The 14574-nt window shown below is 43.6% G+C and overlaps 1 protein-coding gene across 2 annotated transcripts in view; it reads right to left on the reverse strand.

Moving 5' to 3' along the window:
* DBNL (drebrin like) overlaps positions 1 to 14574 on the reverse strand; it is a 29828-nt gene that overhangs the window by 14891 nt on the left and 363 nt on the right. For both annotated transcript variants that reach the window (XM_044437551.1, XM_044437550.1), the window contains exons 2-7: positions 11547 to 11602; positions 8286 to 8398; positions 6613 to 6687; positions 4506 to 4652; positions 1683 to 1760; positions 144 to 295 (exon numbers count right to left, since the gene is read on the reverse strand). In XM_044437551.1, coding sequence (XP_044293486.1) covers positions 144 to 295; positions 1683 to 1760; positions 4506 to 4652; positions 6613 to 6687; positions 8286 to 8398; positions 11547 to 11602 — 621 coding nt within the window. The remainder of the gene's footprint in view (positions 1 to 143; positions 296 to 1682; positions 1761 to 4505; positions 4653 to 6612; positions 6688 to 8285; positions 8399 to 11546; positions 11603 to 14574) is intronic.

The following is a 14574-nucleotide window of genomic DNA, read 5'->3' on the forward strand; positions in this document are numbered from 1 at the left end:
GGATACACAGGTCAAGAACTGAGCTCCAGTGTCCCATTCTTTCCAGATTTTAAGTTTCCTGTTTAGCAAAGATAAGAAATGCCGGGGATTGTAAGTGTGTTTGCCTAATTTTGGCTGTTTTAGGACAAGGCTTCCAGACTCACTTCTGGGCATCTATCTCATTGGCCCGCTCCTTAAATCTTTGCTCACGTAAAGTTGCTTCCTGCAATTCCCGCTCCCGGCGCTCCTTTTCCAGGCGCTTGCGCTCTTCTTCTGCTTTTCTCTTTTCCTCTAGCCGACGGTTCTCCTCATCTTTCTGAAACAGTGAGTGACACAAGCCTGCATTAGGAACAGCCAGCTTTGCAGATTAATATAATCTTTTAACACACCAGATGTGCATCTTTCACGCTACATTAAAGACACCAGTTGAACCTGAGAACAAATGAGAAGATTGTTCTATTCATGTTTCCTTAAGAATTCGCTAACATTTGCCAACATCCTCTTAAACAGGACAGAAAAAAACGTGACAGTAGGAGAAACCAAAAGGGACAGATCGGGCCATCCCTAGTTGTATTTAATGCTTAATTTCATTTTAATACTTATATCCAGACACATGTTGCCATGCTTGTCATCAACTTAATAGCCTTTCCAAATAAATCATACATGGTTCACCATAACGAACGCCTCTACCACCTCAAGAGGACTGAAACACCTCAAAAGCAGCACCGAGAAATTACAACGCCTGGCTCATTATGGAAACTTACACAGAGTTTTATAATGGCCCGGTTCCTACTAGTTTCTGTACTCCCCCTTCACAAAGTATGTATTTATTCTTTATAGATATTCTTTATTTATTCTTTATAGCCTACCACACCTGAAGATTTGAGGCATAGATCAAAAACAACACTCTTGCCAAAAAAAAAAAAAAATCAAAGCCCACATAATCCATCCCCAAACACATCATTGTCTTTTCACATTATTGCAACTTAAATCTCAACTTCAAAAAGCAACCCAAGTGGGTATATCATACAACTCTTTGTCAAAGTGCCTAAGGTTTGGATTTTACAAGCTTGCTAATGAGAAAGAGTTCCTTGGGTAGGGGGAAAGCCACCAAGGCCATGGCTCCTTTCAGTGTTGTTGTCTTGTCTCATTTCATTAAAAGGGCATCCTTAACGAATCTCAAAGATTTTAAAGGAGCAAATGGGAAGAGAACACCTTTAAGGCAGTCTTCTTCAAGCTGCTGCCCTCCAGAGGTGGCGTTGCAATTCCCAACACAACTGGGCTGGCAGTGCTGGCTGAAATGATGAAAGCGCCAGTCCAAGAGCTCTGGAAGGCACCAGGGTAGGAAGGCCTCTTTAAGGTAGACTAGGCCTAAGATGCCGAGGGTTCCATAGATCATAACCAGCTGTTTGAACTGAGCTTGGAAGACAACAGGAAACCAGTACTGTAATGAGTACCAGTATTATAAGACATTTTCTGTTGAAACTAAGAACTACTTTGGAGGAGAATAATGTAAATAAACATGCCACCAAAATTTTTACAATTCTTTGCTTACTGATTGGTTACAAACACAGACAATTTTCTCCACTGTCTTGAAATGCTATTTCTTGCTCTGTGAGAGATCAAGCATGCAATAAAAATGTGAGAAATATAAAACCCCCTCCAGCAAAGCAAAGTAAGACAGGAAATGTTTGAATACATACCTCTGCTTTGGCCCAGAAGTTGTCTTTACTGATTCTTTTGATCTCAGACATGGCATTAGTTTTCTGGTAGACTGAACCCTGTTGCATAAGACAATCATACTACTTTAAAACTTTCTTGGTTTAATTGCTATTAATTAAATAAAAATGCCACCAAGCTGGTGAACCTCTTGGAGTTACTTAACTAGGTAACTATTAACAAGACACTTTTTAAATAGCCCGCTGAAGCCAACAGTAATAAAACAGAGTCTATTCTGATACTCTGCAAAGGCCTTGTGCAAAAGTGAGTTCAGAGTGCATCAGGTCATTTTATAGCTACCGTATACCTCCTGGTAGTTTTACCAGGCAAACTTCTAGGTATCAGACAAGTCTGGGAAGTTACATGCTCAGAAAGAAAATTTATTCTCTCTGAAAAAATGATTATAAAGTTAAGGTTTGGAGAAGTTTTCTAGATATGAAATGTAGAGTGCCTGTGACTTGGATATCTGAACTTGGATATTGTTTTAGCAAAATGGGGAGAAATTACAGAACAGGGAAATAACAAAGTGGATTTTAGAAAGGGAACGAAGCAGACGAACTTCAAAAGAAGTCCATTTAAAGTAGAGGTGCAGAACCTGGGCTTGAAAACTAACCTGGCATGCCTGACCTTCCCCAGACCCCTTTCCTCTAACCAGTGATCTTTGAGTGGTTTGACTTCCCCCCAATTTTAGTAGACTAAAATGCTTCCCTTAGGGCTTAGTTACTAGGGATTAATCCAATGCCCTCCTCTGATCTTGGAGGCTGACATGCACCCAATGCATTTCTGCAGTGGCAGCATCCACCATTAATTTAATCTAATCTCAATGGCCATCTGGGGAAGGGGTAGGGAAGGAGACTGGGACACTGACAGGACGTAAAGCTGCTGCCCCCTGCCCAAAAAGCCCAATCGCGTTCTTGGGGAGGCAGCCAACTAGCACGATCCTTTCCACACAGAATGCAAGGGGGACGTCAGACTCCCAGAGCACCACATTCCAAGGTGGCTATCTTAGGCTCTGAATCCAAACTGGAAGAAGACGTGGGATCAGAATGCTTAGCCAAATTACAAAGGCCAGATAAGAAAAGCCAAGCGGCAGGTCAGAACCACCCTCTGGTTCAGGAGGAGTAGTAAGGAATGGGGTGGGGTGAAAAGGGAGGGTCTGATACCACTAAACCAGCCCAGGGCTATCAGATCATGAGGAGCACCAGCGTGTGGCAGGGAAGGGAGGAGGGAAATTCAGTCTGGAATCAGCTTCTGGCTCACTGGGAGAGATTCAACATTCATGATTACAGGGCTTGTTAACATCCTAGATACTAATGACCTTTGAGTTACTCCTTTTGTTTCACAAAGCCAGTCCCTAACTTGATCATTAACTCTTGATCAGCTGGGAAGGAGAGAGCTGAGGAGTGGGACAGCGCCTCCTCTCAACGGGGAGCAGGGTAGGAGCTTGGCCTTCAGAGTTTCAGTTTGAACTGGAGTTCTGAGTAATCCTGCAGCTCCCCAGTGCCGGGAAGCCGTGGGACTGCATCTTAAATTGCTTTAAACTAAACATGCTGGTATTTTGGTCCCGGCATTATTGCCTTTGTTCCCATCTTCCCCTGGATGTGGCCTCCTATGAGTTTTCCTGATGCTGAATTAGGCACTTCAAAGTATTCTGCCCAATACTTCTTCTTACACCAAGAAGAGGAAGATTTAAAAAATAACATTTTATTTACCCATTATTTTAAAAGTTGATTAGGTTTTTAATGTATGATTTCATTACTGGACGCTATGCTTCATTTTTATCCTGGCCATTCCCCCCCCCCCCGTTTTCATTGTAAGTCCATTCCAAGACAGTGGTAGTTGGACAGTATACAAGAACCTTAAATAAAGGAATTGCAACACTAAGAAGGTCACTGATAAAAATCAAGTAAAAGGGGGAAGCACCAAAAGGAAAGACACAACACAGATAAGATTTGTTTAAAAATATGTGCAAGCAACCATTTTGGTATATTTGGATTTTTAACAATCCAGACAGCAGCAATTTTCTAATCAGGATCAAAGTGAAAATACTGACTCTTGATTCTGTAATGGAGGGAGGAGTTGCCTACACCACAGAAGTAAATTTTGAATGTCAACTTCTATTCTTCTCAGCAAACATCTGTGTAGCTTCAACAATTCTCCTCCTACAATCTTCCCCTGTAACATTTTTTCCCACAAGCAGAACCTCACCCACGGGCTATAAAAGGATACCAGTACAACTAAGGTTCTTAACATGGCAGAGAAGTCTCTAATTTTAAAGCCCAGCAAACACTGGAGACCAATTCAAAATTTAACCTCTTTGTAGTACAAAACAGTAGATACTAATACGATGAGAAACAAGATAACTTCTATAAACATAATCAAGTAAGGAGATCCAAGTATTAAAGAAAACAAACTGTTAGAATGCAGGCTGTTTAAATTTACCAGGCAACCACTCTTAAACCTAAGGTTTTACAAGAATATTACAATATTAAGACAGAAGAAAAGGATGATATACCGTATTGATTATATATTGCCTGAACCCAATGTTAGAAGGCAGACTAGAGGCTTCAAAGACTCAAGTTATGCCAATTTTTGCAGCTATAAACAGCTTATAAGTGGAGTTTCTGTTCTGTGGGGAGATGCAAAGTAATCTTGGTCTATGACAAGCAAGGGCATGATCTTCGGGATTTTATGTTCCTTAATAACATGGTGCCTTGTACTTCTAACTTGTCTCCCATGCTCTTTACTGGATCCTCATCCTTGCTGCTGCAAGCTGCTAAGGCTACCAACAGCCCGGGGGAACTCACCACAGGTGCCTGAGGGCCTGCATCCTGGAACTTGCTGCCTTCTTTGTGAAAGTTGTAGTTTGCTCCGGAAGCCTTAGACACTTTCTCCATGATAGTATCTGGTTCCACATCTTCATCAGCCCGAGCATTTATTGTTACATGAGCACCCTGGAAAACAGGGGATGTGGAGAAAGAACTGCTCAGAGGACAAGAGGAACATCTTCACCAGCACAAGAGGATTTCCTCATCTTAGCCAAGTTCATGACAACTTCATTTGTTCTGCCCCATCTTTCAATATAAGAAGCTCCCCAAGTGACTTTCACGCAATGCTTTTTACATTGTGGCCATTCCATCCCTGCTGATACACCACTGCTCTGGGCTGCCTCCCCTTGCCTTCAAACCTCAGCCTGTCATGCCTGTTCCCCATTGCCCTGCAGGTCACAGCACGATCCAACTGGGTAGACGACAACATGGCTTGGCACTGCTTTCTCCCTTTGCCCTCTCCCACCCTAGGATTGTAGGTCTTCTCATCGGCCAAGGGCACTGGCCAAGGGCACAGAAAGAGAAAGGACTCAGGAACCGTTGCTGAGTTTTGAGTGAACTGCAACCTCATGCAATCAGACGTTTTGTTTCCTGCCTATACACTCCCATAACAATGATGGTAGCTGTGTATGCACAACGGTCCTGCTGAGAAACTATGCTACTGGAAAGAAGGAGAAGCACATTCATGTAGTTAGAAGGTTCTACAGTTTTTCTTTTTCTGCAGCCTGAAAAAATGGCAGGGATGAACCAAGTCGAGAGAGCAAACTGACCAACACCCCACAAATTATAGTCTAGAAAAGTCAAGTATAAGAGAAATAACAGTAGTTTTAAAAGGTACAGAAAAGGAAATGTGAATTAAAAATAGGATTGCCTCCTTCTACCCCTACCAGAACTCATTTTTGAAAGTTTAACCTGAATAGAATAAAACTTTAATAAGAGAACCAACAGGGTAAGACAGAATTTGATATTTGGTATGGTGACTGACACAGCTAAGTGCCACATAAAGGCAGCTGTATTATTCTCTTCCCCCAATATACTGCTTTTCTTTTCTTTTTTAAAAATGAGGTTTCCGTTTACAACTCTCAAACCAAAAAGTGTCTTAGGTGGGAATTCTCAGTGGTTGGGAAGGGATCTTTTATCTCATAGCTCCCAAATAATTCCTAGCCATGCTTCTCTTTTCAGTAGGTCAAAGTTGCTGCCAAAATTCTGGGAAAAATCCAACTAAACAGAGTTAGGTAGTTTTCTAATGTCTGGGCATCATGTATATAGGGAAAAGAATATGGGTTTCTTTGCCAGCAATATTTCTGATAATGTACATCACTAGGAAAACCTGAAGTAGGTCAGGCAGTGAGCAAGAATGTTTGGAAGATTCTTCCCTGCATTCCAATATGCTTATTATTTGTTTTACAGTAATACCTTGGTTCATGAACGCTTCCATTTGTGAACAATTCAGTTCAATTTTCTCAGCCAAGTAGGATGTGATGTCTAGAAAAGTATGGAGGGCCCCCAAGCCTTAGTTTTGTACAGATGGCTATCAAGACAAGGCTAACTTAATAGCTTTGCATTGGTTGGTGGCTAACCAAAGTCAGGAGAACACATGTGACTGTTGGGGAGACAGATTTCCTCTTCGGAATCTGGCCAGAAAGAGAAGCCCAAATTCTGCCTTACCTTACCTTCGGAAAACTGCTAAGACAAGGGCAGGAAACTGGTACCTGCCAGATGTGTTGTACTACAATCCCCATCATCCTTGATCACTGGCCATGCAGATGGCAACTGTATTACAAAACATCTGGATGCGGGGAGAAGAATCATGGCTAGTCCAAGTCTAGCACAGATGATCATGAAGCCCATATGCCTCCCGCAGCTCAGTTTACATGCTGGTGTTCCCGGGCGCCGTACCTCTCCAGTGCTCTCTTCCCGCAAGGCAACTGTTAAGCAGCTGCCCCCACAAACATCCTACCACTTGGGGAAGGAACACAAATATATATATTTCTCCCATACTTCCAACAGGGCTTGACTTTCACAAAAAACTGCAGAGCCATTTGTGTGGGAGGGCAGTGAGCTTAAGGAAACAGAGATTCAATACCTTCAAGAAGTTTGCCACGGAGCTGACATGGTTGGCACAGGCTCCCTTCCTCACATCATTAACGCCTTCGCCAAACTGCCAAAACAAAACATCAGGATTTTTTAAAGGGGAATTCGTGTCAAAGATTATTTATTTTAAGAAATGGATTTGCCAGCTTCCACAAGGAAAAGGGAAGACGGGAAGAAATGATTCTTATGATATTAGTGAAGAGATCAGAATAACACAGCGCTTTCCCACCAACTGTTTATGTTAACTATTTGTAGCAAACCATTTATCATGACAAGGTCTGGCCCTAAGCTTTAAGTAAGAGAAAACGGTATGAAAAGAATGCACAGCATTCTGGAACATGTCGTGAAAATATGACAGTTTGGGAACACAGAATTCTAAATATCAATGACTTTAAAATACTAAATTCTGGGCAACCTGGTACTTTCCATATATTTTGGACTACAATCCCCACAACTTCTGCTCACTGGCCATGCTGGTTGGGGCTTATGGGAGCTGTTGTACAAAAGATGTGGAAGGAACCAAGTTGTTTACTCCAGTTCTAAAGGATGTTTACTAATTTGAATATTAATCTAAATACCCCAGATACTTTAATCACATTTTACTTTGAAATAGACAAGAACCAAAAATCTGATTGACCTCAGCTAGCATATTTTTTCCAAAGATAACTTAGGATGTCTGCCAACTGCTAGTGCAAAGGCTGAGCTAACTGCCTACAACGTTTGCTCTACTTTCTGTTAGCTTGTTTTCCTTTTAGTCAGTTTATTATCAAGTGTTTACTCTTGCACTGAAGCTCGCTTGATAGTTATACTGGGGATTTAGGGGAGCTTTGTTGACAATGAATGTATCCATATTTTCATTTATAAAAAATATTTAGGAATGCGATCAAAATGAATACAACTATCAAAATGAATACAAAATATCACACTGAGAGCCAGTGTGGCGTAGTGGTTAAGAGCACGGGACTGGGACTCAGGCGATCTGGGTTGGAGTCCCCGCTCAGCCATGGAGCCAACTGGGTGACTTTGGGGCAGTCACAGACTCTCAGCCCAACCTACCTCACAGGGTTGTTGTTGTGGGGATAAAATAGAGGAGAATGATGTAAGCTGCCTTGAGCCCTTTGTAGGAAAAAGGCAGGATATAAATCGGGGGAAAAAATATTAAAGTACTTGATTTTTCCCACATCTTTGCTCAAGGAGATAAATGGAACTAAATGCAACACACAGCATCACTGGCTTCATCATGAGTCAGACATTCAGCAGCTATTCTCCCCCCCCCCCCCCCACACACACAAATATGGTACAGATGAACCTTATCCCAGTTTGTAATGCAACACTGAACTGCAGTGTGTCACAAACTGGAATTGGAAGGGCCTGATTTCCACATCCAAAAGAAGGAAGGGGAAAACTCAGGAGCCTGAGCAGCATTCTCATGCTGCCAGACTCTGGACTGCCATTGCATTTAAAGAGCCACACTCTAAATGTTTGATGGGGAAGAGATTTCTAGTTCATAGAAGGACCCTGTATCTGCCTCCTGAATATTCAAACACTGGCCGATCATTCTGAAAGAGGTTTGTTACCAGGAGGAAGTGTTTTATTTATTTATTTTTCCATAAGAAGAATGACATCCCTCTGAGTGTGGAAGTGAAAGAAACATAATCTACATACCCAATTGATGAGCACATATTTGGGCAAACCGGAGTTGGGATCTTTCACCCTACAGAAGGCATACATCACTTTCCCACTGTTGAGTTCTTCCACCATCTCCTCCAGGCCTCCATCTATATATTGTTCGACAAGAAGAATGAGAGGCAGTGAAAGCGACCCACTAACTTGGTCAACTTAAACCAGTATACATAGACAAGACACCTCTAGAGTAACATACTGCACCGAAAGGTAACTTCCAGCTGACCAAAAATAAAGGCTGCACAGGGTTTGTGCTAGATCAATGAAACATTTGGCTCTTTTGTTCTTATAGTTTGTGCAACTCACACACTGCTTTACAAACTTCCCTTGAGGAAGCCTTTGAGACGCTTCCTGGTTTCAAAAGCATCTTGCCATGCTGAATTGAAGGAACCTCTTGAGGTTCAAGAAAAACAAGCCTAGCACCCACTTGCATACACAGGACCAACTCCCTATTTATGGAACCTGGCTATTGCTATCATAAATGTATCAACAAAGTTGATCTTCTGCAACATTCAGAGTAGCGTTGGTGTACATAAGGCTGGGCTTGGATGTTAGTGTCCTATGTGCTAATGCAGCGTTCTGTTCTCTCCTCGGCAACAAAGTTCACTTGATGGCATTAGACAAATCGAGAACTGTAAATTACACCATACTTTGAAAACAGCTAGATATACAAGGGAAAAGCAATGCGAAGTGATGGAGTCACTATCCTTTATGCATTTCTCCCAGAATCAACTGGTGATGCCAAAGGAGCATGTTATCATCTTAAGACCAGCCAAAGGAACATTAAAAGCTTCTAAAGGTAAACTGAACCAATGAAAGAGGTCAAAACATCCATCAAGAAATATTACTCCACCATAAAATATTCAGGAAGCACATTACTTAAGCAGGCGTAAGCCCAACATCTTGCTTTTTCTCCAGAGCTCTTGCAGAAAATGCACTGGGAACTCAGAGTGAAAAAACAGGAGCTAACAGGAGTTACTTGAGAGAACTGGAAAATAAGAAAACTCTAGGTTGCAGAAAATATTTAATGATACTCTTCAGGAAATACAGGCATTTGCCATATTGAAGTGTGGTTGGAAACAGCAATCAATGAATCATCTCGTCTTTCTCCAGATAGGCAATTTCCCCAATCTCCACCCAAAAGTCTGAACCAGGGGTGGGCAATTAATTTTCCTATGGGGCCACATGAGAAACTTTGACAGTTGTTAAGGGCCGGACCAATACACTTACAGCTCTGCTCAATATATATCTCTATAAAAACAGTAAATGAAACATTACAATGATATAATGAAAACGTAGAGCACAGAACAACACTATTTAATGAATATTCACAAAAACATTAAAATTACATGAAAAGCAATAAATTCAATTTAGCAGATCCTTCAAAATAAAAGCAGTGCAGTTGTATTGCTTGCATCTATATTACGACGATATATATTTGCATTGACTTTTAATTTGCCAGTGACCTTATGCGGGCCAGTCAGGGTCAGCCATCGGGCCGGATGTGGCCCGCGAGCCGTACAATGCCCAGGTCTGGTCTGAACTGCACAGCAAGAAAATGCACTCTTTAACTATGACCTGATGAAGTCTGTCATTTGTGCATTTATATTTCTGCAGCAGAACCTTAATGCATGTATTTTAAGAACCACCTGGACACAGACTGGCATTACTGGTACAAAAGAGATGGCACATGCCTGAAGACCTTCAGATCTGCATGCGAAGCCAACCCTGTCAAACATCCTCTGAAGCATCTTCACTGGAACTTACTGCCAGGAAGCAAGAGCTTTCTGGCAGAATGTGCGCGCACGGGGCTGCACCCTTAGAAAACCACAGGGTGACGCAGTTTCAGGATGCATATTTTGCCCTAAAATGACTGGCAATAGAGTGAAGGGATGGTCAAACATTTCCGCCATGCTTGATGACGCAAGCCTTCATTTATGTTTTGCCTACAACTTGGTTTGCAAAGGCTTCAAATGCAAATCCAGTTTTTCCACAAAGTGGTTCTTTCCATCCCCTCATTACCAATTAAACAGTTGTGGCTGGGGAGCTTCTTGCTAAAATAAAAAAAATCCCCTCTTTTGTTTTGACAGTCACATACTTTGGTCCCCTTAAGTAGAAGCCATCCTGCCCACCCGCCCTGTGGCTGAGGGCCCAATTTGAACAAGCTGACACCTCAGGAGCTGGCCGCAGCTGCACTTTCCTCCCCATCTTCCCCAAGAAAAACTACTGAATTATTAAGCACCGTCCGCTGCTTCCCCTTTTCAAGAGCTTAAGGAGAACAGTTTCAAGATGATATAATCTATATTGCAGTTCTCCTTTTCTACCGCCTTTCAACTAAATTTTCCAGGAAATGTGGGCCCCGCGGCTTTCATAACTGGAGAAGGAGAATAACCTCTGTCTTTTTCATATTATGATAAATAGAGCAGTTCCCCTGGAGGAAATGGCACCTGCCAGAATCCTCCGTCCAAGATAGAATGGACTTTGCTAAGTTGATCTACAAAGAGATAAACAAAGGCACAATCTAGGGCTTAGCTTGGACATCACACCAAATTGTAGTTTGTCCCAACTGTGGATCAGAACTCATGGTCTGAGCGTCACCCCTTAGAGGCATAGCATAGTACAGAGGTATGCGTCTGCTTCTATCAGCTCCTCAAACCACAGTTTCTTTACTGGCTTTCATCTTTTCTATTTAATACTCCTGTTGCTATGTTATGGTTGCAGTTTGCATTCTTCCAAGCCATTAACCTTTTTCCTGCACCCCTGCTGTTTCAGACTAGGGGTTCAGAATGATTTAACTATCCCTGCCATAACCATTCTAGCTATCAACCCCTCTGTTCCACCCTGAGCCCTGAAAGCATGTGCAAGAGGCAACGTACTGCTTCCTCTCTTTTAACCGAGCAGAGGCGTATTTCCACTTTGCCTCCCACGCTCTGTTTCGCAGGGCTAGGTTTGGGCACTTCTTGGAATCCTCCATGTGCCTGAGCAAGCAGCAACAGGCTGAAAGCCAAAGGGCTACTCTTTCTTGGTGTAGGCAGAAAAGGTGGATACGTCTAGGACAGTAAAAGAAAGATGGCCTAACAGGGTCATGGGGCAGGTTGCACTCGGCTTCTGAAAAACAGCTAGCCAAGCAGACAGCTCTCTATGCCCTACTGAATTAAACAACACAAACTTCTGTAGCAATAGCCAATTAGCTGCACATCTCCAGGCCACATCCTTAAAGCACACTTCTCAAAATATACTCACCTCCAGTCCCAGCCACTCTCAGGTCATTGCTGTTACCCTCATAAGTAAACAGAGCCCTGAAAACAACATATCGAAGGATTAGATTAAAGTAAAATCTATTTTTCTTACCAGCAGTTGAGGCTAAAATTTAATGTCCAGATTGAAATGGACTGTAGAGCTCCAAAACTTACAAGACGACTGCTTCAATCACGTATTCACTATGACCCCATCTTAATTGGTCATTTTCCCTGGATGTCTTCAGGGGAAGTGTGCACAGTGTACTGTTAAATAATCTCTACTTCACACTTAATTTTCACCACAATACCACCTTGCTGTCCCATCTTGCTTTTTCCTTTCCTGAGAAACTTCTCTTCAGCATATTCTCAAACAGCTAAACCATCTTGCCCACTGTCTGATGGAAGGGTGGAATACAAAATTAATAAGATTTAAGGCCAACATTGTTCCTACATCTTCTCACCACCCAAAATTCTCAAAAGGAGTGGGCACCAGATCCAGTTTCCAAATCGATTTGCAAACACTGGCAAACATCCACTGCATTACTTATTACATATTTACTCTTGACCTCAGTGCACAGATATTGTGCTTAAGTCCTGGGCCTTGGGCAAACCAGATTATGACATACAAAAATGCAAACCAGTGCAACATCTCTTCCTTCGGGTTCCTGACAGAGCTGGTACTTTTTCAGGCAGGATTAACGTGTATTCAGCTAATACATTCAACAGGTAACATGGTACCACCGGCTTAGTCTCTTCCTATTGTGCAGTTGTTTCATATTGATATCATGTGGGGAAGCAGCAGCAAACTTTTCCCTAAGCCCCAGTAGCCTGACCTCTCATCACTGCATCCGTCAATCGACCCCCAGAGCACTTCTGCCTTGTTACTGTTTACCCCCCCACAGCAAACATGGAAGGGATGCAGTGACCAGATTTGCAAATCACAAAAAGCCACGGAATTTTTTTACCCTTGTTGGTCAACTATGTCAGAATTACAGAATTTCAGCATGGTATGTTTGGTTTTGGGAAACCACAGACAGAAATAACAGCTTGCTGTATGGTTTCCAGGTTTCACTGCAGCTTCTCATGACATCTGGACCTGAGAACTCCATGTTTCTGTTCATGGTGAAAAAACACAATAGGGTTCCATGCAAAGAGCAAGAATAGGATGAGCTGTTCCAGGCATCTAAGCTCTACTGCCTCACTTTGTTCCTATAGGCTGGCTGCTGTGCCCATCAACCTGTTTACTTTCTGCAATTGGGAGAAAGCAGGTAAATGCAGGGAGAGATAAGGGGGTAATCACAGCAAAAGCATTTATTTTAATATATTGAAAATCCCTTTGAAGGCTGGATTGACTAGAACATGTTAAACAAATGGTGGTTCAATCCGGAAAGGAAAGAGAGAGAACCCACCTCAAAACCTCAGCAGGCCAATCAAGAAGAGGCAACTGAGATCTATAAGTAACACAGCAGAGAGTGGGATTTGGGTTGTGGGGGTTGCTGGGATGCATGTCAAGAGTGGGAGAAGGGAGGGGAGAGCACAGAAACTGTATTTACATGGAAACTGATCAGCTGACCAACAGGCCAAGGTAAAAAAAAATGTGAGCTGTGGAACCAGGCAAATTCTGTGTCATAAATGTGCAAACTCAGCCAATGTACAGCTGCATTTGCGCAGGTGTGTGTGGCTTCGATCTGTATTGCATGTGACAAATTCTCCCATAGCAAAACACAGCAGGTTTATATACCCATGACAAAGCAGACAATCTATACCTGAACTGATTTGTGGAATGCTGCATCTATATTACAACAGGGGATTACCTTTTATAAATTATGTCTCACTGAAGTGTCGAGGAGTGCAAGAAAAGGATGGATGCCCAACACTGAAAGTGGAGCGCCCCACCACAGTACAGTGTCCAACAGCCTCCTGACACAACTCACATCTGTCCGTATCAAAGAATATGCTCCACATGCCTCCCCATCTTCACCCCATCTGGCACGATCTCTACACGGGGAAGTCTTCGACTTCTCCATAAACGGTTCTAGTTTCAGGCCATACAATGGCTTCCGCTTCCGTAAATGTATCTCAAGAGCAGTGTTGGATGTGGGTTTGAAGAGCAGGGATTTAGGCAGGAAGCCCTCAGGCCTGCCCCACTGCTGAACGTGGCACTCCCTTACCACGGTGGTTTGCCCTTCCCCTTGGCCCAGTGCACCCTACTGCCCAGTGCTCTTGTGACGGCTGGTGAACAAGCCAACAGCAGAGACCGAACCAAAGGGAACTCTGAGTCAGCAACGATCCGAGTGTGGGCCAGAAAACTATCAGATCATGCCAAGCATCTGTGGCCGTCCCGCCAAACTACTTAACTGTTCTCACTCTATCACCCCCATCCACCCACGCACACGCACTTGTGTACACTAACTTCCAGATCTACATATTTTTAGACCTACCGCTTCTCTATTCAGCCCCTCATCCTATGCTACAACTCCTCCAGAAGCCTCTCATCCTCCATTACTTCATCAGCATGAAGCACCTACCCTTGCTTCTTGCACGACCTTAACACTCACGGTACTCTCGCATTCTCACACACGCTCCTGTGCTTGCTAAATGCCTAATCTGCATTCTCCCCACATCCACCCCGCCCAGGCCGTCAGCTCATCTAGCCCCGCAGCGTGCGCAGCAGCCTCCCCAAAGTTCCCACAGTCCCAGCTCGGGCCAGTTCGTGCACGGCCTAGAGATGCCTTCGGTGCAGCCAAGCAGCCCAACAACCCCACAGCTCGGTCAAACCACCGCGCGCGCGCTCTCGCTCCAACACGCACGTCTGCACAGGGTGCACCCAACTCCGGCATCGCCCCACCACCCCACCCGCTCGGCCAGCCCCACGCCATGTGCTGCCTCGATCCGCTACCGCACATCATCTGCCCCGCTTCCCACAGCGCGGCCGAGCCCCTCGCCGCGTGCGCCGCACTCCCACCCACCCCAAATGCACCACCCACCCCAAATGCGCGCCCGGCTCTCCGCAGGCCAGGCCTCCCACCCGA

Source organism: Varanus komodoensis, unplaced genomic scaffold (assembly GCF_004798865.1).
Source record: "Varanus komodoensis strain SLA01 unplaced genomic scaffold, ASM479886v1 scaffold30, whole genome shotgun sequence".
NCBI classification, from domain to species: Eukaryota; Metazoa; Chordata; class Lepidosauria; order Squamata; family Varanidae; genus Varanus; species Varanus komodoensis.